General features: G+C 46.3%; 1 protein-coding gene across 1 annotated transcript in view; it reads right to left on the bottom strand.

Annotated features, from left to right (window-relative positions):
* Positions 1 to 1,646: 1,646 nt before the first annotated feature.
* Positions 1,647 to 23,349, bottom strand: part of tpcn2 (two pore segment channel 2) — a 51,092-nt gene continuing 29,389 nt past the window's right edge. The window contains exons 12-25 of the mRNA XM_033038702.1: positions 22,337 to 22,421; positions 21,316 to 21,402; positions 19,549 to 19,668; positions 18,505 to 18,564; positions 18,244 to 18,372; positions 16,230 to 16,279; positions 14,732 to 14,831; positions 13,364 to 13,435; positions 12,934 to 13,016; positions 10,113 to 10,209; positions 9,907 to 9,989; positions 4,871 to 4,952; positions 3,061 to 3,149; positions 1,647 to 2,454 (exon numbers count right to left, since the gene is read on the bottom strand). Of these exons, the coding sequence (XP_032894593.1) occupies positions 2,367 to 2,454; positions 3,061 to 3,149; positions 4,871 to 4,952; positions 9,907 to 9,989; positions 10,113 to 10,209; positions 12,934 to 13,016; positions 13,364 to 13,435; positions 14,732 to 14,831; positions 16,230 to 16,279; positions 18,244 to 18,372; positions 18,505 to 18,564; positions 19,549 to 19,668; positions 21,316 to 21,402; positions 22,337 to 22,421 (1,225 nt within the window). The 3' untranslated portion in view covers positions 1,647 to 2,366. The remainder of the gene's footprint in view (positions 2,455 to 3,060; positions 3,150 to 4,870; positions 4,953 to 9,906; positions 9,990 to 10,112; positions 10,210 to 12,933; positions 13,017 to 13,363; positions 13,436 to 14,731; positions 14,832 to 16,229; positions 16,280 to 18,243; positions 18,373 to 18,504; positions 18,565 to 19,548; positions 19,669 to 21,315; positions 21,403 to 22,336; positions 22,422 to 23,349) is intronic.

Raw genomic sequence — 23,349 nt, 5'->3', positions numbered from 1 at the left:
ATTCACTGGAGTTTAGAAGGATGAGGGAAAACATCTTATAGAAACATATAGAATTATAAAAGGACTGGACAAGCTAGATGCAGGAAAAATGTTCCCAATGTTGGGCGAGTCCAGAAGCAGGGGCCACAGTCTTAGAATAAAGGGGAGGTCATTTAAGACTGAGGTGAGAAAAAAAAACTTTTTCACCCAGAGAGTTGTGAATTTGTGGAATTCCCTGCCACAGAGGGCAGTGGAGGTCATGGGATATGGGGGAGAAGGCAGGCACGGATGGATTTAAGAGAGAGTTAGATAGAGCTCTAGGGGCTAGTGGAGTCAAGGGATATGGGGAGAAGGCAGGCACGGGTTATTGATTGGGGACGATCAGCCATGATCACAATGAATGGCGGTGCTGGCTCGAAGGGCCGAATGGCCTCCTCCGGCACCTGTTTTCTATGTTTCTAAATCATAATGGTAGTTTATTAGCATTCTCCTTCACTTAAAAAATGCACGGATTAATCAGACAGTCAGGAAGGGTTTGTTTAGTGAGGGTTGTCTGTGGCCAATGTGATTGAATTATGAGGTAATAACAAGGTCAATGAATGCACTGCATTTGATGTTGGGCAGTTCTGTCTTATTCTTATCATTTACGTACGAATCAAAACATTCTTGATATTAATTGCACTTCAGGGCATTAGCAGGGTGTTTCCGCGGGCGAAAGGGCATAGAATTGTACCAGAGAGTGAAGGATATGTACAAGGATGGCACTTGAACTGTTAAACCGATTAATATTGATTTCTCTAACTTTAAGTAACCCTTGTATTCCCTCTCTCTCTCTCCCACCCAAGTCCTATTGCTAATTTTACCATTAGCATTCTTTTGGTATCACCACCTCCCCAGCCAACAATGGACCATTGTGGGCTCCACCATTCACGAGTCATCGATGCAGGCTCTGCTTTGTTCTGTACCTTCCTATACCTCTACTCCCCCCCACCCCCCCCCCCCCCTTGTAGGAAAGAACTGCAGATGCTAGGTTAAATCAAGGGTAGATACAAAATGCTGGAGTAACTCAGTGGGACAGGCAGCATCTCTCAAGAGAAGGAATGGGTGACGTTTCCGGTCTCGACCCGATGCTGCCTGTCCCGCTGAGTTACTCCAGCATTTTGTGTCTACTTTCCCCCTCCCCGACTCAACCCCAAACGTCACCTATTCCTTTTCTCCAGAGATGCTGCCTGACCGGGTGAGTTACTCCAGCATTTTGTGTCTGTCTTCAGGGTAAACCAGCATCTGCAGTTCCTTCTTACACATGTAGCCATTAAGAATGGAATGTGGGTGACAAGGTGGGAGAGTTTCTGACTTGCAGCTCCAGAGACCCGGGTTCGATTCCGATTACTACTGGTAGTCAGAACAGAGTTTGATATTCTCCCTGTGACCACATGGGTTTTCTCCGGGTGCTCCGGTTTCCCACTACCCTCCAAGGACATGCAGGTTTGTAGGTTAATTGGCACTGGGAAAATTGTAAACTGTTCCTAGTGTGTGTAGGATAATATTAGTGTGCGGGGATCGATGGTCGGCGCGGACTCGGTGGACCAAAGAGCCTGTTTCCGCGCTGTATCTCTAAACTCAACATAAAACAGCAATTTGCACCAATTCACAAACTCAAGATCTAATTTAAAAAAATAATGGTCTTTAATTCACATAATACAAAATAGTTTAGTCCTCTTCTGACCGAGTTTATCCGTGAGTTACTTTGTGAGTATTGCAGTTTCCATAAGTGTTGTCCATAGCTTGCTAGCCCCCCCAAAAAAACCTTCTTGGATGATGCAGAGTATTTTTGTTAACAGTCTTCGTAAACAATTTCACCGCTGTAGTGTTTCACTTTGGACGATAAGTCAAAGAGTAGAACATGCCAAGACCCTAATGCATGTGACGAAACTGGTGACAAGTATAGATTAGTCACAGGTGGACATATTCTCCGAAGTTTCTACCTTGTGCTATAGATTCAAGTTGACCACCCCAAACATTCTTCCCCCTTCTTCCCCACCCCCTACCCTATCCTTTACCAATTAGACATTACCCAAAATACATTTCCCAGAACAAGGTATTGTCAGTATTAAAATATGGACTGGAAAAAAAAAAAAAAATGGAAGTGTTTTTTAAAAGTCTCAATTATTTGTTAAAAGGTAACTGAGTGCATTTACAATCCAGATGCTACATTGCAGAGAGGTTAGGGATGTTATTAATAGTCGAGACGGCTTAAATTGGTCCAGTAGCCGGGGTCAGTGGCTGGTACATGAAAGACAATGCCCACACTGAGTGAGAACCATGTGGCAATCCCAGATGGCAGTGGCGTTCCACCAGAGAGGGGTTCTTGTACGGCAGAGCGGGGATTAGATGGGCCCCTTGGGTAAATGGAGGTGTGGATGCTGCCTCAGCCTCTCCAGCAATTCTTCCTCAGTCGGCTCCTCCAAATCATCCCTAGAATTTGAGCAAAATGGAAATTAGAAAAGAGATCGCTGGTGAGACGGGCGGCGCAGCGGTAGAGTTGCTGACGTTAGGGCCTGTCCCACTTTCACGACCTAATTCAAGACCTCTGCCGAGTTTGCCCTTGACTCATACCCGCAGCATGGTGGTCACAAGGTCGTAGGTGGTCTTAGGTAGGTCATAGCAGGCCGTGATGCTAGTCGTAGGTACTCGTGGCATCAAGTAGGTCGGGGCGTTTTTCTAGCCTGATGAAAAATGGCCACGAGCGAAATAGGTCATGAATTGGGTTGTAAAAGTGGGACAGGCCCTTTACAGCGCCACAGATCCAGGTTCCACAGACTACGGGCGCTGTCTGTAGGGGGTTTGTGCGTTGTGCGCTTGGGTTTTCTCCGAGATCTTTGGCTTCCTCCCACACTCCAAGGCCATGCAGGTCCGTAGGCGAATTGGCTTCGGTAAAATTGTAGATTGTCCCCCAGCGTGTGTAGGATAGTGTCAGTGCGTGGGGGTTGCTGGATTCGGTGGGCCGAAGGGCCCGTTTCCCCGCTGCGTCTCCAAGGTGGAGTAAACCTGCCCAACCACAAAAGGAGGAAAGGTACCAACCTGAACATATCCTGCACACTCATCTGATACTCAGACTCCTGATCAGAGAAAGACATGTGGTAGCTCCGATCCCATTTGTGAATGAAGTTCTGTTATGAATTAAACAGAATTTTACAGTAATTGATATACAAAATACCACACTGAAAAGAAAATTTGCAGAGATACAGTGGAGTCTCAGTTGTCGTGCCAGCTTCAGTCGTCTTGCTGAGTCTCGTTGTCAGTTACCCGTTGTCACCTAGCCCACAGCCAACAATGGCCGGTTTCATTTATCATCATTACTTTTTTGCATATCTTTCCTTCATCTGGGACGACAGATGGCACAATGGGCTAAGTGTTCGGCCGGCAACCGGAAGGTAGCCGGTTCGAATCCCGCTTGGAGTGCATACTGTCGTTGTGTCCTTGGGCAAGACACTTCACCCACCTTTGCCTGTGTGTGAATGTGTGTGAATGCGTGTGAGTGATTGGTGGTGGTCGGAGGGGCCGTAGGCGCAGATTGGCAGCCACGCTTCCGTCAGTCTGCCCCAGGGCAGCTGTGGCTACAGAAGTAGCTTACCACCACGGAGTGTGACTGAGGAGTGAATCAATAATGCGATGTAAAGCGCCTTGAGTATTAGAAAGGCGCTATATAAATCCCATCCATTATTATTATCTGTTCTACATCTCTCCATATATCACTGTCTATATCACTCGGTTCCCTCCACCCCCCCCCCCCCCCCGCCCCCGCCTCTCCAGTCTGAAGAAGGGTCTCGACCCGAAACGTCACCAATTCCTTTTCTCCAGAGATGCTGCCCGACCCGCTGAGTTACTCCAGCTTTTTGTGTCTATCTCCAGGAATTCTAATGTAGGTTTAATATCATGTTGAATCAAATGTAGGCCTCCTTGTCTGTGCAGAAGCAGAGTCACCACCACCACCTGTGCTCAAATCTTCCAAGCAAATAAGAGCGGCACGGTGGCGCAGCGGTAGAGTTACAGCCTTACAGCGCTTGCACGCCAGAGACCCAGGTTCGATCCCGACTGCTGGTGCTGGCTGTACAGCTTTTCTCCAAGATCTTCAGTTTACTCCCTCACTCCAAAGACGTACAGGTACGCAGGTAAATTGGCTTGGTGATTGTAAAAAAATGTCCTCAGTGTGTGTAGGATAGTGTATGGAATGCCGCCTGATCCGCTGAGTTACTCCAGCACTTTGTGTCCATCCCCTTTAAGTGTCACTTTGCTGCCATTATAGAGCCAGAGACCCGGGTTCGATCCTGACTACAGGCGCTGTCTGTTCGGAGTTTGTACGTTTTCCCCTTGGGTTTTCTCCGGCTGCTCCGGTTTCCTCCCACACTCCAAAGACCTGTAGGCTATTGGCTTTGGTAAAATTGTAAAAAGAAAATTGTCGTGTGTGTGTGTGTGTGTGTGTGTGTGTGTGTGTGTGTGTGTGTGTGTGTGTGTGTGTGTGTGTGTGTGTGTGTGTGTGTGTGTGTGTGTGTGTGGGATAGTGTCAGTGTGCGGGGATCGCTGGTCGGCGTGGACTCGGCAGGCCGAAGGGCCCGTTTCCATGTTAGAAAACATAGGAAATATAGAAAAATAGGTGCAGGAGTAGGCCATTCGGCCTTTCGAGTCTGCACAGCCATTCAATATGATCATGGCTGATCATCCAACTCAGTATCCCGTACCTGCCTTCTCTCCATACCCCTGATCCCCTTAGCCACAAGGGCCACATCTAACTCCCTCTTAAATATAGCATTGTTGTAAATATGTTGTATCACTAAACTAAGTTACTGCAGTAAGCAGTTTTATCTTAGAATTACTACAACTTCATACTTACCTCAAGAATTAAAGCCATAAAGAGGTTAACCCAGATTACAGCCGAGACCAGCCACCAAGCAACAAAATAAAGCTTGGACCACCTGTGGGATGAAAAAGATTCACTTTAGAAATTAGACAAGCCATCCATTATTGTAAGTGGTCTCGCAGAATGAAGAAGCAGAGATAGATCGATTCTTGATTAGTACGGGTGTTGGGGGTTATGGGGAGAAGGCAGGAGAATGGGCTTAAGAGGGAGAGATAGATCAGCCATGTAGACTTCACGGACTGAATGGCCTACTTCTGCTCCTATTACTTATGAACGTATGAAATAAATTATAAATTAACATAAAAAGACAAAAAAGGAAAGACAAATCTACACAAATGGAAACAGATTACACCAGTTGCTTCTTGACCACGTGGTAAAGCCACAAAATTGAACTCTGACAACACAGAGTCTTCATAAGACTGAGTTGAGCCTGTATTCACTGATTTAGAAGGACGAGGTGGGACTTCATTGAAACTTAAGGGCCTGTCCCACTTGCGTGTCCTTGGCACGCAAATTACGCGATCTCGTGGTCGCGTTTAGGCGCACGGGCATCGTATGGCCGCGCGGGGCCGGTCCCACTGAGAAGTGCGGAGGGGCATGTAGTTGTGCGCGACATCGCGCGGGGCTCCGAAACTTTTGTAACGAACGCAATCTCCGCACGCCAACGGCCTGTCGCGGTACTGACGGCCAAAGTGGGACAGGCACAAGACCCTGGCGCAACGCAACGTCTCACCTGCAACAGCAGCAGAAGCAGGCAAACGATTGCCGAGCTCGGCCTGGGGCTCACGGCCATTGCGGTCCGGATCCACCCCCACCTACTCTCAGAGCGGGGCCAAGAAAATTGAAGATAGACACAAAATGCAGGAGTAACTCAGTGGGACCGGCAGCATCTCTGGAGAGAAGTAATGGGTGACGTTTCGGGTCAAGACCCTTCTTTCAGACTGAAGAAGGGTCTCGAAGTTTCACCCATTGCTTCTCTCCAGAGATGCTGCCGGTCCCACTGAGTTACTCCAGCATTTTGCGTCCATCTGCAAATGACGTCACACGCTCCTGACGGATGTGCGGTCAAATCCAGTCGGGCGCGACCTTCGCGGGACCTTCGCGCCTCAACGCGACCACGAGGTCGCGTAAGTGGGACAGGAGCTTTACTGAATAGTGAAAGGCCCAGTGGATGTGGAGAGGATATTTCTACTTGTGGGAGAGTCTAGGTCCAGAGGGTACATTCTTTTGTACTGGTGTCAGTGATGGCCTGCTGTGTAGTTAATGACCTGAACAATAAAGATGCTTGTGTTTCAACCCGCGTGAGTTTGGGCTCTTTACTGATGATGTGTCCTGTGCCCAACTGTCCTGAAGGTTACCCAGGCCAAGATATACGTATCCCCTCCCCCACCCTCCCCGCCCCCCCACCGATGTTGAGCGTCTACCACTCTCAACAATCAACGAATGTCGTGAAATGCTCCCCACCTATTGGCACAAGGGACTTCTTAACATCTTGTCCTGTGTATTTGATTCTATATAAAATAGGGTCTTGACCCGTAATGTCACCTGTTCCTTCTGGTCCTAGTGAGAACACACCTGGAGTATTGTGTGCAGTTTTGGTCCCCTAATTTGAGGAAGGACATTCTTGCTATTGAGGGAGTGCAGCGTAGGTTTACAAGGTTAATTCCCGGGATGGCGGGACTGTCATATGCTGAGATAATGGAGCAGCTGGGCTTGTACACTCTGGAGTTTAGAAGGATGAGAGGGTATCATATTGAAACATACAAGATTAAGGGTTTGGACACGCTAGAGGCAGGAAACATGTTCCCGATGTTGGGGGGAGTCCAGAAACAGGGGCCACAGTTTAAGAATAATGGGAAAGCCATTTAGAACGGAGACGAGAAAACACTTTTTCTCACAGAGTTGTGAGTCTGTGGAATTCTCTGCTTCAGAGGGCAGTGGGGGCCAGTTCTCTGGATACTTTCAAGAGAAAGCTAGATAGGGCACTTAAAGATAGCGGAGTCAGGGGATATGGGGAGAAGGCAGGAACGGGGTACTGATTGGGGATGATCAGCCATGATCACATTGAATGGCGGTGTTGGCTGGAAGGGCCGAATGGCCTACTCCTGTACCTATTATCGATTGTCTCCAGAGATGCAGGAAAGCAGACTATTATCTGAATGGTGGCCGATTAGGAAAAGGGGAGATGCAACGAGACCTGGGTGTCATGGTACACCAGTCATTGAAAGTAGGCATGCAGGTGCAGCAGGCAGTGAAGAAAGCGAATGGTATGTTAGCATTCATAGCAAAAGGATTTGAGTATAGGAGCAGGGAGGTTCCACTGCAGTTGTACAGGGTCTTGGTGAGACCACACCTGGAGTATTGCGTACAGTTTTGGTCTCCAAATCTGAGGAAGGACATCATTGCCATAGAGGGAGTGCAGAGAAGGTTCACCAGACTGATTCCTGGGATGTTAGGACTTTCATATGAAGAAAGACTGGATAGACTCGGCTTGTACTCACTAGAATTTAGGAGATTGAGGGGGGGGGATCTTATAGAAACTTACAAAATTCTTAAGGGGTTTGACAGGCTAGATGCAGGAAGATTGTTCCCGATGTTGGGGAAGTCCAGGACAAGGGGTCACAGCCTAAGGATAGAGGGTAAATCCTTTAAGCGAGATGTGAAAAACATTTTTCACACAGAGAGTGGTGAATCTCTGGAATTCTCTGCCACAGAAGGTAGTTGAGGCCAGTTCATTGGCTATATTTAAGAGGGAGTTAGATGTGGCTCTTGTGGCTAAAGAGATCAGGGGATATGGAGAGAAGGCAGGTACAGGATACTGAGTTGGATGATCAGCCATGATCATATTGAATGGCGGTGCAGGCTCGAAGGGCCGAATGGCCTACTCCTGCACCTATTATCTATTGTCTCCAGAGATGTTGCCTGACCCGCTGAGTTTCTCCAGCTATTTCTGCCCATCTCCTGCTATTACTTAATTTAGCCACTTGGTGGTGCTTCAGGTCAGCACCACACGCCATCAACTACAGCAAGAGTTGCAATTAGCTTCAGAAACACCAACAGTGGGCCAATCCATCAAAACAGCAGGTAAAAGCAAAGATCTTATATATAGGATCTTTGGGTAAAAGGGCCCATTGGGAAGACATTGAATGAACACAAATCTCAGTCAGTCATATTTTGTCCCAAACCATATAGCTTGAAGAGTCTCGATCCAAGACGTCGCCTATTCCTTTTCTCCAGAGATGCTGCCTGACCCGCTGAGTTGCTCCAACTTGGTGTGTCTGTCTTTGGAAACCAGTTGTCAGCTAGGGTTGCCAACTGTCCCGTATTAGCCGGGACATCCCGTATATTGGGCTAAATTGGTTTGTCCCGTACAGGACTGCCCTTGTCCCATATTTGACCGCTACTACTCGGGTCGAGGGGACTGTCGCGTCCAGCCCCGCCTCACCCGTCCCGATGTAGTGCAGCCCATGGAGTGCAGCAGCAGCACCTTGCCAGCAGCCCAGTCGGTCAGCAGCCCGGGCAGCTGTCCGATATTTAGACCTTCGCTTACCGCCGACACCACCACCACCACCCCTCCTTCTCATGGTCGATCATCGGTTCATGAGTTGGACTCTGCGCGTGAAGGCGCGTGGGCCAAAACTCCTCAGCTGGCCCGCCGGCTGGGCTTTGTGTGCAGTCCAGCACCCGGGCCAACTCGCCATTCACCCAGCCACGGCTGAGTCGGTCAACGAATTGCCGTCAGGAATTTGTCCCTTATTTTGACCTTTTATCCCTTATTTGGGAGTGAGAAAGTTGGCAACCCCACCTTCAGCTCAAGTTGTCCATGCTAACAAGATGTCCATCCATTGAATCCCATTTTCCAGCATTTGTTTCTCGTAACGTTCTTTAGCGTTTTATACTACCTGCCCAAGCGTCTTTCAAACATTGTAATCATACATGCCTCGACAGCATCCTCTGGCAGCACGTTTCATAGCCCTAGCACCCTGTTTAGAAAATCATCCCTCAGGTCCCTTTTGAATCTTTCCCCTCTCACCTAAAATCTGTCGTCTAGTTTAAGACGACTCTGCCCTGGGAAATAGACTGTGCCCATCCACTGTGTCTATGCCACCCATGGTCTCATGTACGTCTAAGGTCAACCCTAAGCCTCTTACACTTCATGGAAGGTGGCCTCAACCTGCTTGGCGGTGCAGCAGTAGAGTTGCAGCCTTACAGCACCAGTTCGATCCAGACTACAGGTGCTGTCTGTGTGGAGTTTGTACGTTCTCCCCGTGGGCTTGCTCAGGTTTCCTCCCACATTCCAAAGATGTACAGGTTTGCAGGCTAATTCGCGTCTGCAAGTTGTCCGTAGAACCGGAGTGAATGGGTGATCGTTGGTCAGCATGGCCTCAGTGGGCCGAAGGGCCTGTTTCCATGCTATATCTCCACGCTAAACCATCACCGGAGCTTTTCCACCAGGGTACTGAACATCAACTATGAAAAGTTTTCAAAGGCAGGAACGGGGTACTGATTGGGGATGATCAGCCATGATCACATTGAATGGCGGTGCTGGCTCGAAGGGCCGAATGGCCTACTCCTGCACCTATTGTCTATCGGCACTTGTTCCATTTACAAGACGAGTTAGACAACCTTCACCTCTCCACCTGCACCCCAGGTTTGACTTAGTATAGAGATACAGCATGGAAACATGCCCGTCAACCCACCGACCAGCGATCCCCGCACATTAACACTATCCCATACACACACACACACCAAGGACAATTTACATTTATACCAGTCCAATTAACCTACAAACCTGTATGTCTTTGGAGTGTGGGAGGAAACCGGAGCACCCGGAGAAAACCCACGCAGGTCATGGGGAGAACATACAAACTCCATACGGACAGCACCCGTGGTCAGGATCGAACCTGGATCTCTGGCACTGTGAGGCAGCAACTCTACCACTGTGCCCCTATCAACAGTATCTCAGAAGATTAGCAATTTAAAAAATAAATAATAATAAATGTACTCACGGGCTTGCATATCTTGAAAACACATCCATGAAAACCTGCCAATTGTTCACCACCATTAGGTCCCACAAGGTAACCAAAGCAGCCTATAATGATGAAAAACCAATTACAGCCATCGCTTAAATTATCCAGGGCACAATTATATCACGAGTCAAGTTTCATTGGAGAAGCAGATGCAGGAATGACTGGCGCGGATTTCGGCAACTTACAGCAAAGTCATTGAAATTGTTGGGCCAATATTCCAGCTGTTCATAAGTACCGCACCTGAGTGTTGCGTTCTCTGGTGAAGCAACATCTGTATTCAGACTAAGGGCAAAAAGATCACAAACAGCACCAACATCAATATCTGAACACAATAAAACGCATCATTTCTACATCAGATTTAAACAAGCCTTAGCGAGGCAGCCACAATGGAGCATGTACCCACTGGGGATTTAGTTCAGTTTAGAGCAGGGGTGGGGAACCTGCAGCCTTAAGGCCGCATGCAGCCTTCTAGGCCATTAAGTGCGGCCTTTTGAATGAATCAAAATTTTGTAGAACAAATCCTTTTATTTTTATTAATGTTGTTAGTCTTTTATTATTTTAATTTTAATCTTAAAATGAACACGTTTAAAATACCAAAGAGTAATAGAAGATTCAACGAAATAATCCACCCCACACGAAAAATGCTTCCTTGCTTTTCATCCACTTATTGCTGCGAATCTACATTCTCCTACCTAACCCTATCAAGACGCCCTAAAGGTCACAATCAACGGATACCCATCTAGAAGATCAGCTGTGGTTTAGAGATAGAATGCACAAACAGGCACTTCGACCCACCGAGTCCATGCCAACCAGCTACCCTTGCGCATAACACCAACCTATACACAAGGGACAATCTTTACAATGATACCAAACCAATTAAGCTAAAAAACCTGCACGTCTTCGGGGTCTGGGAGGGAACCGAAGCACCTGGAGAAAACCCACGCAGGTCACGGGGAGAACGTGCAAACTCTGTACAGAGAGCACCCGTAGTCCGGGTCTCTGGCGCTGTGAGGCAACAACTCTACCGCTGCACCGTTGTGCCATTACAAAGTAAAACTAAAGTGTCGGTTTTCTATAGTGTATTTTTGGAGGCCCTATAAGCTCCGCATATCCCATGAACCTTGGCTGCAAGCTTTGAATTTGCCTTCCCATAAATAGCCAAAGATAGTCAAGCTAAACAAATTGGGAAGATGAGGCGGAGGTGATAGCAAGGTTATCTTTACTGGTATCAGCATTGAGATCCGGAGCTGTGTGTTCCCATCCTGATCAACTGGAAGCCCTTGTCATAGTGTGATACAGGGTGGAAACAGGCCCTTCGACCCAACGTCCCATCTACCCTAGTCCCAACTGCTCATGTTTGGCCCATGTCCCTCCAAACCTGTCCTATCCATATGCCTGTCTAACTGTTTCTTACTTTTGCAATAGTCCCTGCCTAACTACCTCCTCTGGCAGCTCGTTCAATACACCCACTACCCTCTGTGTGAAAAAGTTGCCCCTCAGGTTCCTGTTAAATATTTTCCCCTTCACCTTAAACCTATGTCCTCTGTTATATGGAATTATGGAACGATCTGCCTCTCCACATTAAACAGGCCTCTTCTCTGTCTGTTTTTAAATCACTTCTTAAAACCCATCTCTTCTCCGTGGCCTTTGATACCCAGTAAGATGTCGACTTTATTTATTTACTTGATTTAATTTCTTATTTTGATTGCTTTTATTGTGTGGTTATTATTTTTACTCATGTTTTATGTCTTTTAATTTATTGTTGTATTTCATATGTAATTTTTGCGCCTTATGTGAGCTGTTATGTTATGTTCTGTTATGTTGTCTGTTTATGATGTCTTGTTTATTCTTCTGTACAGCACTTTGGTCAACATTGGTTGTTTTAAAGTGCTTAACAAATGAAGTTGGATTGGATTGGATATGTTTATTGTGTTCAGCGGCTCGCCACTAGCCGGGGGTGAAGATGTTTACAATCAAATCCTCTTTACCCCCACAATGAAAAGAAGAAAACATAGAGACATAGAAAGTTACCCCTCAGATTCCTATTACATTTGTTCCCCTTCACCTCAAACCTTGGCCCTTTGGTCCTTGATTCCCCAACTCTGGGCAAGAGACTGTGCATCTACCCGATCTATTCCTTTCATGAATTTGTCCACCTCTATAAGATAACCCCTCATCCACCTGCGCTCTAAGGAATAGAGTCCCAACCTACTCAACCTCTACCTCTGACCATGGAGTCCTGGCAACATCCTCGTAAATCTTCTCAGTACCCTTTCCAGCTTGACAACCCTGTGCTCGGTTATGGGATGAAATCACCACAAGAGATGGCCAAAACAGCCCTCAATCCTGCCCCCACCATCCAACATGTTCTACAATGTTCTACAATGGCCGCAATTCTCCCGCTGGGCCAATTTTCCCATAACCATCAACTTCAAACATTTACCTCCACTGTAAATATACCTAATAATCTTGGGGATGAAGAATTCCAGGGATTCATAGAAAATAGGTGCAGGAGGAGGCCGTTCGGCCCTACGTGCCAGCACCGCGATTCATTGTGATCTTAGCTGATCGTCCCCAATCAATAACCCCTGCCTGCCTTCTCCCCATATCCCTCGATTTCACCAGCCCCCTAGAGCTCTATCTAACTCTCTCTTAAATCCATCCAGTGATTTGGCCTCCATTGCCCTCTGTGGCAGGGAATTCCACAAATTCACAACTCTCTGGGTGAAAACGTTTTTCTCAGCGCGCTCCGATGAGAAACTTCTACACACCATAGTTTTAAATGACTGCTTCCTTGTGGCGGGGTGACGCCTGTATGGCCGTGAGTAGTCGCCCAAAGAGTCGTACCTTGTTCTGGTCGCCGCTGGATTCTCAACATTTTGAGAATTTTCGGCGACCTGCTGCGACTATGACGGGTGCCGGCAAGTCGCCGAAAAAAAAAGAAATCGCCTAAGTTGGACAAGCCCTTTAGGAGAAAATAAGATTTGCACTCAGATTCAAACTTGCCTTGAATTCGTAGAGTTATTGGGAGCTGGTATTTTATCTTTGAAAAGCACGACACCAACAATTGCAAAGACGTAATAGGCGACCTGCGACAGACAGAGAGGGACACAGGTTAAAATAAAAAGGAAGTCGATCGTCAGGTCTATATTGAATAGTTTTATAACCTTGTCGACGCCCTTTAGGTTGTGACTCTTTGCATACTTGTGTACTGTATCTCACCGTACCAAGTATATGTGCCGATAAAGTATTCGCACAAGCCTACCAAGTGACACGATATCCGCCATCCAACATCACTATTAAAAACTATATGTCCCACAAGCATGCACTCAAACTCAATGAGGATTTTATTTTTTTTAAATGCCCCATTTATTGAAGGCTGAAAAGTGCATTATTTTCATAATGGATGACGTTGAACTAAAGCTCCACCACTTACCACAAGAATTCCAGCAAAAGCTCGCAAATTCTTAATCAGATCGAGAAGGCTGCCAGCAACTAACGCCATCAACTGAAAAAAAAAAAGTTCAGATAGGGGAAGTCATTACAGCGCGCAAAAATGTATACGGAATGGGCAGCGCAGTGGGAACCTCACATCTCCATTACTTTTGGAACATATCTGGTTTAATTATTTTCTTGCCACAAACACTCCCACCTGGGGTTGGTGCAGAGGTAGAGTTGCCGCCCCACAGCGCCAGGGACCCAGGTTCGATCCTGACTGCAGCTTCTGCCTGTGCGGAGTTCACACTTTCTCCCTGTGACCTGTGTGGGTTTTCTCCGGGTGCTCCAGTTCCCTCCCACACTCCAAAGATGCACAGGTTTGTAGGCTAATTGGCTTCTGCAGAATTTTATGTAGGTTAGAACTAGTGTGAACTAGTGTGATCATTGCTCGACGTGGACTCAGTGGGCTGAAGGGCCCGTTTCCACACTGTATCTCTAAACTAAACTTCCATTACATTACCGGGCACTTCCCCAATAAATCCAATCAGTAAAAGTGATTTTATTAATTTGCACAGCTGATCAAATTGGAATCGGACTCGGAAGACCAGCATCACCAAAGACCAAACGACTTTAATTCAGGAATACACTGTATCTGCTTTAATTATTATTTCGCCACAAAACACTTCACACGTCCACAGACGGGTGGCGCACCAGTAGAGTTGCTGCCTCACAGCGCCAGGGACCCGGGTTCGATCCTGACTACGGGTGCTGTCTGTGCGGAGTTTGTACGTTCTCCCCGTGACCTGCGTGGGCTTTCTCCGGGTGCTCCTGTTCCCTCCCACATTCCAAAAGACGTGCTGGTTTGTAGGTCAATTGGCTTGGTGTAAATGTAAAATTGTCCCTAGTGCGTGTAGGATAGTGTTAGTGTACGGGGATCGTTGGTCTGCGCGGACTAGGTGGCCCGAAGATGCTGGTTTGCACGCTGTATCTCTAAACTAAACGACATGCTCTAAACCAAGGGTTCCCAACGTGGGATAAATTTCACCTACCCAGAGGGTAAATGTGTTGATTCTGGATTTGTACATATCTTTTCTCATTGACTGACTGTGTTTGGTTCTGGTATACCGGTATCTGTTCATCGTTAGTTGTTCATAAATAAGTGAAATAACATTGTTACGTGTGCTATTAAAGTTGCCTGGGGTAAATGGTTCGAAAAAGGTGGGAACCCTGCTACATGTAAACTACAGATTACATACGGACATTATTCGACTGGTTTGTTGTCCAAATATTAATTACATTTTACAAATGTTAATTTCCCCATTAAAAAGCTACAATGCAATAGGTATATTTTCATCCCAAAAGTCACCTTGATGTTGGGGATTATACGAAGGAAGCGGAAAACAATGAGCATGTTCGCCAGTCGAACCGTTTCCCAAAGGCTGAGTAATCCGTGCAAATCTGGTTTCCTGCAGGGACCAGAGATCAAGTTTCAATTTTGATCACTTATTCACAGCAGACAACAGTGGCAAAACAGTGGTGGTGCTGGCTCGAAGGGCCGAATGGCCTACCCCTGCACCTATTGTCTAAAAAGACACTAATGCTGGGAACACATAACCAATAAACTTTTATGACCAGCCCACGGTGGTGCAGCGGGTCGAGCCGCTGTCTCAGTGGCAGAGACTAAGGTTTGATCCCGACCTCTGGCACTCTGTGTGGAGTTTGCACGTTCTCCCCGTAACTGTGACCACTCTAGTTTCCTCCGAGTGCTCCGGTTTCCTCCCACATCCCAAAGACATGTGGGTTTGTGGGTTGACTGGCCTCTCTAAATCCCCGCCCCCCCCACCCACAGTGTGTCGGGAGTGGATAAGAAAGTGGGATAACATAGAACTCAAAAAGCCCCAACAGAGGATGTACTTCCTGCAGCAGCTGAGGAAGCACAATCTGCCACAGGCAATGATGGTCCAATTCTACACGGCCATCATAGAGTCTGTCCTCACCTTCTCCATCGTGATCTGGTTTGGCTCAGCCACCAAGCACGACACCTGGAGGCTGCAGCGAATCGTCCGATCAGCTGAGAAGGTTATTGGCTGCAACCATCCCCCCTATTGACAAACTGTACACTGCAAGGGCCAGGAAGCGAGCGGGCAAGATCATCTCTGACCCCTCACACCCTGGCCACAAACTCTTTGAATCACTTCCCTCTGGAAGGCGACTCCGGACTGTCAAAGCTGCCACAGCCTGACATAAAAACAGCTTTTTTTCCCACAAGTAGTAGCTCTACTCAATCTAACCAAAAATCTGTAGCCTCCTTTTGCTCTGGTATTTCATTTCATTCACATGTTTAATCTATAATGTTTTATTATTAATGTTTCATGTATCATTCTTAATTGTTACTGAATGTGGTGGTGTTACCTGCAGGCGGAGCACCAAGGCACATTCCTTGTATGTGTACATACTTGGCCAATAAAGGTATTCATTTATTCAACTAGTGTGAATGGGTGATTGATGGTCAGTGTGGGCTTGGTGGGCCGAAGGGCCTGTTTCCATGCTGTATCTAAACTAAACCTGGAAGCTTCTTCTGGAACACCATGTCATACAGCGATAATTTTTATATAACGTTTTATATGGTCTTAAAATTAATGTTAGTATAGAGACTAGTGCAGCCGCCCATTCTCAAGTGAGCGATCTTACATGCAGTGTAAAGATTTAAAATTAACAAAAAGTAATACTCAAGTGGCCAGGAAAAGATGTGGGGGGGGGGGGGGGGAATAAAATGTGGCAAATTGAGTACATTTTCAGAAACATCACCTGTTGAAAAAATATTACCAATTTACAATAAACTCAATGTGAAAGTTAACACATACCATCCTGGATGAGGGAAGCCGTATGCTACAAGAGACGACAGCTGTAGAATCTAAACACAAGTTCAAGGATTACACATCATCACCTTGCTCAGAACTTTAGCAGTTGTGCTTCCAACTGGCTTGCAAGCACCAACCTCCCATTTGCCCAGTCACCAAGTGAGCAGTGCTTCACCCACAGGCAAATTAAAGTGTTAAGGGCCTGTCCCACTTGGCGATTTTTTTCGGCGACTGTCGGCATCATTGACGGGCGTATCAGGTCACCGAAAAAGTCGTGGCGTGACCACGCATTGGCGAGCGGTGTCTCCTCAAGTCGCTGCTGGAATTTGAAATGCTCAAAATCTTTCGGCAACCGTGATATATCAGTCAATGACGCCGGCAGTCGCCGAAAAAAATTGCCAAGTGGGACAAGACCTTCAGTACACATTCTGCCAAATAATACACAAGGAGCAAGGCTCAAAACAAAAAGTTCAAGGAACAGCACCCAAATCTCAAGATTATTCCAGAATCAAGAATAATAAATTGATCAGAATTAAGCCAGTCGGCCCATCAAGTCTAACTCAGTTCAGTTTCGATTACCGTCACATGGTCACAGGTACAGCGAAAAGCTTTTGTTGCGTGCTGTCCCGTCAGCAGAAAGACAATACACGATTACACTCGAGCCGTTTACAGTGTACAGATACAGGATAAGGGATCATAGTTAAAGTAACAAATGTTGCTGTCGGAGTAGATATTCAAGAGTGTGGAGCGATTGTAGATCTGCTTCAGTGGCCAGCGCGCAGATATTCGCATGGGTTGGGCACCATCTTAGCCATGGCCGATCTATTTTTCTCCTCTCAAACCCATCCTCCTGCTTTCTCCCCATAACCCCGACATCCAAACTAATCAGCACCACAAACTAAACACTCAAATCGAGTCTGTTTGCACGATCCCCCTGTGACCTCGTGGGTTTTCTCCAGGGCCTCCTACTTCCTCACAAGATCCAAGGAAGTGTAGGTCTGAAGGTCAATCAACTTTGGTAAATTGTAAATAGTCCCTCGTGCGTAAGATAGTGCTAGTATATGGGGTATTCGCTGGTCGGTGTGGACTCGGTGGGCTGAAGGGCCTGTTCCCACACTTTATCTCTAAGGGACTTGCATAAAAACGCCACAAGAATGGGTCTTTCGGCTCATAATGTCGGAGCCATTGTGTAGGATGCGAAAACTGGGATAACATGCATCTAGTGTATGGGTGATGATTGGTTGGCATGGACTTGGTGGGCAGAAGGGCCTGTTTCCACACGGCATCTCTAAACTGAACACTCCTCTTTCAGAATTATAACAATACAGACTCGGTCTTAATTTGTCTGACATTTTTATAGAAACAGAAAATAGGTGGTGGAGGAGGCCATTTGGTCCTTCGAACCCATTCTTTGTGACCATGGCTGATCATCCACAATCAGTAACCCGTGCCTGCCTTCTCCCCATATCCCTTGATTCTGCTAGCTCCTTGAGCTCTATCTAACTTTCTTTTAAATGCATCCAGAGAATTGGCCTCTACAGCCTTCTGTGGAAGAGAATTCCACAAACTCACAACTCTCTGGGTGATTTTTTTTTTCTCATCTCAGTTTTAAATGGCCTCCTCTATATTCTTAGACTGCGGACCCTGGTTCTGGACTCGCCCATCATTGGGAACATTTTTCCTGCATCTAGCTTCTCCAGTCCTTTTATAATTTTATACGTTTCTATAAGATTGCCTCTCATCCTTCTAAATTCCAGTGAATACAAGCCTAGTCTTTCCAATCTTTCCTCATACGACAATCCCGCCATCCCGGGGATTAACCTTGTGAACCTACGCTGCACTGCCTCAATAGCAAGGGTGTCCTTCCTCAAATTAGGAGACCAAAAACTGCACACGATACTCCAGAATTGATCTCACCACATCTTTGAACTACAGAGACAAGGTCGCAGATTTAAACCCACGAACTGCCAAAAGGACGTATATTTTAGCCATTGAGATCTTAAAAGACGACACTTACCAGTAAAATGAGAGTTAACAACCCATCGAATAGATTGCTTTTGTAAGAACAATAACCCTTAATGCCGAGAGCAAAGAATTTCAGTGCCATTTCCAAAAGATAGTACAGGACAAAGGAACCGTTCACAACCTGGGAAACAAAAACAATAGCATTGGCTTGATTTCCCTGCAGTCATTAAAAAAAAAAAAAATTTTGAAAAGTATTAAAACTCCTCTAAGTTTACAAAGCAAGCGTTTAAAAAAAAAAACAAAAAAAACTTACTCCAGAAAAGAAGCCATCACGCTCAGACATGGGCTTGTCTGCGTCAAGGACCAGTGCAGCCTATTAAAAAAAGACAATGCAGTCACCAGAATTGTCATCACTTGTGCTACATCTTTCTTGGGCAGCTTTCAAGCCTGTAATAATAAACGATTTCTCTAATTTCAAGTAGACCTTTCATTTCATAGAAACATAGAAAACATAGAAAATAGGTGCAGGAGGAGTCCATTTAGCCCTTCGAGCCAACACCGCCATTCATTGTGATCATGGCTGATCGTCCCCAATCAATAACCCGTGCCTGCCTTCTCCCCATATCCCTTGACTCCACTAGCCCCTAGAGCTCTATCTAACTCTCTCTTAAATCCATCCAGTAATTTGGCCTCCACTGCCCTCTGTGGCAGGGAATTCCATAAATTCACAACTCTCTGGGTGAAAAAGTTTTTTCTCACCTCAGTCTTAAATGACCTCCCCTTTATTCTAAGACTGTGGCCCGTGGTTCTGGACTCGCCCAACATTGGGAACATTGTTCCTGCATCAAGCTTGTCAAGTCCTTTTATATGTTTCTATAAGATCCCCCCTCATGCTTCTAAACTCCAGTGAATACAAGCCTAGTCTTTTCAATCTTTCCTCATATGACAGTCCCGCCATCCCAGGGATCAATTTCCTTCCTCTATCTGTCCCTCACCCACACTAGTCATCCTGCTAGTTTCACTGTTTGTGTTCACTGTTTCATTGCCACAGGAGGCTGTGGAGGCCAAGTCAATGGACATTTTTATGGCCAAGATAGATAGATTTCTGATTAGCACGAGTGTCAGAGGTTATGGGGAGAAGGCAGGAAAATGGGGTTGGGAGGGAGAGATGGATCAGCCATGATTGAATGGCTGAGTAGACGATGGGCCAAATGGCCTAATTCTGCTCCAAACACTTAAGATGTGCCTGATGAATGTTGAGATAATTTTGATCAACAACATCCGTCCAAATGTTCACCACCTTCTCCCAGAAATACGTGGAAATTAAAAAGAAATCTTTAAAAAAGTCACGACTTACAAAAATACAAATCAGATGCACCGTCACCATCAGGTTCCCCACATAATCAGCGTTGCGGTGGCACAGCAGCGTCTGGACTTTTTGCAAGAAGGATGATCGATATACCGGCTTGTGCGGGTGCTGAAAGAGAATAATGTATTATACAATTGACACATCAGCCATGATCACATTGAATGGCGGTGCTGGCTTGAGGGGCCGAATGGCCCACTCCTGCACCTATTGTCTACAATCAAATCTTTCATCAACAAAATTCAAAACACAAAAGTTGTCCTGGAGAGAGTTGAACCACCCCCATTAAATCTTGAGCTTGGGATCCTTCAGTTACGGTCAAAAATAGCGATTGGACTAAAAGCACAATGGACAAGAGTATTTCCCTCACTTAGTGGACTAAACAATAAACAACAGTCGTATAGTGATAAACTTGCCCACACCGGCCAACATTTACTAGCTAGTGTACACTAGTTCCACCTGCCCACATTTGGTCCATTTCCCTCCAAACCTGTCCTATCCATGTCTGAAGAAGGGTTTCGGCCCGAAACGTTGCCTATTTCCTTCGCCCCATAGATGCTGCTGCACCCGCTGAGTTTCTCCAGCATTTTTGTGTACCTTCGATTTTCCAGCATCTGCAGTTCCTTCTTAAACACTATCCATGTACCTGTCTAACTGTTTCTTAAATTTTGGGATAGTCCCAGCCTCAACTACCTCCTCTGGCAGCTTGTTCCATACACCCACCGCCCTTTGTGTGCAAAAAGTTACCCCTAAGATTCCTATTAAATCTTTTCCCCATCGCCTTAAACCTATGTCCTCTGGTCTTCAATTCACCTGCTCTGTGCATCTACCCGATCTAGTCCTCTCATGATTTTATACACCTCTATAAGATCATCCCTCATCCTCTGGCGCTCCAAGGAATAGAGTCCCAGCCTACTCAACCTTTCCCTATAGCTCAGACCCTCTAGCCCTGGCGACATCCTCATAAATCTTTGTATCCTTCCCAGTTTGACAACATCTTTCCTATATGAATGACTTGCCACTATAAACCCTTTGCAAGCGATCACATCACCTGCAAGCCCCTTATTGTAGATAAAAGGCTTTTAGACGAGCATATGGATACGAGGGACCACGAGCAGGCAGATGAGGTAACTTTATCTCGGCATCATGTTTGCCTTGGACACTGTGGACAAAAAGACCAGTTCCTGTGCTGTTTTTAAAAAAAAATACCCCTAAGAGATGCAGTGCAGAAACGGGCCCTTCAGCCCACCGAGTCCGCGCCGACCAGCGGTCACCCCGTACACTAGGGACAATTTACAATTTTACCAAAGCCAAATAACCTACAATCCAGCACATCCAGTGATCGCTGGTCAGCACGGACTCGGTGGGCCGAAGGGCCTGTTTCCACTCTGTATCTCTGAAGTAAAAAATCAGCAATAGGTGTAATGCTCATCGTGTTGAGTTTCGTTGTCTAACTCATTTTCACCTAGCACAAAGCTAACAATGGCCCCGTTTCCTTTATCAGAGTTACTTTTTTTGCATATCTCTCTAATCACCATCTTAATCTTTTGTTTCCATTTCCCCTGACTCTCAGTCAGGAGAAGGGTCTCGAATCAAAACGTCACGTAATCCTTTTCTCCAGAGATGCTGCCTGACCCGCTGAGCAACTCCAGCTTCTTGTATCTATCTTCAGTGGAATGATCATCAAATGTCAACGCTAATACCCGGGCCAATCCCAAATTTAAACAGGCACAGAATTAATACTGTTCAATCACAAACCTCTCTCATGGTTTCCTTCTGTAATTCATCAAAGAGGATTCGAAACTGTTCAGCTGTTACACAGTCATGTGTGAATGCCTTGGCTTGCTAGAAAAGTAGAAATGATTGCACTAATTAAAACAAATAACCTATACTTAGAAACGATAGGCATTGTGTTATTGCGTAAGCAATGTTTCAAAGCAGAACTGCTATTCAATAGACACTTTTGTCCAAGTATAAGTTTCCCCTAGTGGGAGAGTCCAGGGCCAGAGGTCATAGCCTCAGAATTAAAGGACATTCCTGACCGAGGAGAAACTTCTTCAGTCAGAGGGTGGTGAATCTGTGGAACGACACCGGAGAGCCGACAGGGAAAAAGTCGGGTCCTCGAACAGGGATGAGATTAAACAGTTCCCCCCCCCCCCCCCCCCCCCCCAAACACACATATACACAGTTAAAAAATAAAAAAATAACACTAGAATCAGAACATACATTTAACGAGACAAAAATAAAAAGGACAGACGGACTGCAGTCGAGCCGTTGCCGATAGGCGCCGCAACACCACCACAACTTGGATGACAAAACAGAGGGCGGTGGAGGCCGGTTCTCTAGATACTTTCAAGCGAGAGCTAGATAGGACTCTTAAAGGTAGCGGAGTCAGGGGATATGCGGAGAAGACAGGAATGGGGTACTGATTGGGGATGATCAGCCATGATCGTATTGAATGACGGTGCTGGCTCGAAGGGCCTACTCCTGCACCTCTTGTCTATTGTCTATTATCAGGGACAATTTGCAATTATACCAAGCCTATTAACCTACACAAACCCGTACGTCTTTGGAGCGTGGGAAAAAAACGGAGAACCTGGAGAAAACACTCGGCGGTCGCAAGGGGAACGGGCGAACTCCGTGAAGACAGCATCTGTAATCAGGGTCGATCCCGGGTACCTGGCTCTGTGAGGCAGCAACTCTACCGCTGCGCCACCGTGCCACCTAGCTCCCCACATTGCAGAAGGATATTCAGTTCCACACCAAAATGTTTATTCACCTTAATCATTTCTTGCTTATGCAATGGAGACATGGTGACTTTCTGCAGGACATGGACCACGGTGCTGGTGTTCACCATCATTCTCCTGGTGAAAAGAGACAAGATCATTTTAAAATCATGACTTTGTCGTCACTTATACTTAGCGGCTGGGGTGCCGCACGACTCGGCGCTGGGACCCCAGTTAGTTACAATATATATTAACGATTTAGACAAGGGAATTAAAGGTGACATCTCCAAGTTTGCGGATGACACAAAGCTGGGTGGCAGTGTGAGCTGCGAGGGGGATGCTATGAGGCTGCAGGGTGACTTGGATAGGATGGGTCAATGGGCAGATGCATGGCAGATGCAGTATAATGTGAGGTTATCCACTTTACTGGCAAAAACAGGAAGGCAGATTATTATCTGAATGGTGTCCGATTTGGAAAAGGGGAGGTGCAACAAGACCTGGGTGTCCTTGTACATCAGTCAATGAAAGTAAGCATGCAGGTACAGCAGGCAGTGAAGAAAGCTAATGGCATTGTGGCCTTTATTGCGAGAGGGTTTGAGTATAGGAGCAAGGAGGTACTTCTGCAGTTGTACAGGGCCCTGGTGAGACACCTGGAGTATTGTGTGCAAGTTTGGTCTCCTAATTTGAGGAAGGACATTATTGGTACTGGTCAATTGTTACGTCATGAATTAATGCATAAGAGAATACTATTTAGAAAGCAAATTCAAGTTTTTTTTGTTTTTAGTTTTAGAGATACAGCGTTGGAAAGGCCCTTCGGCCCATCGAGTCCACGCTGACCAGCGAACCCTAAACATTAACACTATCCTACACATACTAGGGACAATTTATACTTCTATCAAGTATACAAACCCGAGCCAATAAACCCACAAACCTGTACTTCTTTGGAATGTGGGAGGAAACCAGAGATCTCAGAAAAAGCCCTCGCGGTCACGGAGAGAACGTACAAACTCCGCACAGACAGCCCCGGGATCGAACAAGGGTCTCTGGCGCTGCAAGCACTGCCAGG

Source organism: Amblyraja radiata, chromosome 20 (genome assembly GCF_010909765.2).
Source record: "Amblyraja radiata isolate CabotCenter1 chromosome 20, sAmbRad1.1.pri, whole genome shotgun sequence".
In the NCBI taxonomy this organism is placed as follows: domain Eukaryota; kingdom Metazoa; phylum Chordata; class Chondrichthyes; order Rajiformes; family Rajidae; genus Amblyraja; species Amblyraja radiata.
Note: the sequence above shows the minus strand (reverse complement) of the source record. Positions and strands in the feature narration are given on the sequence as shown.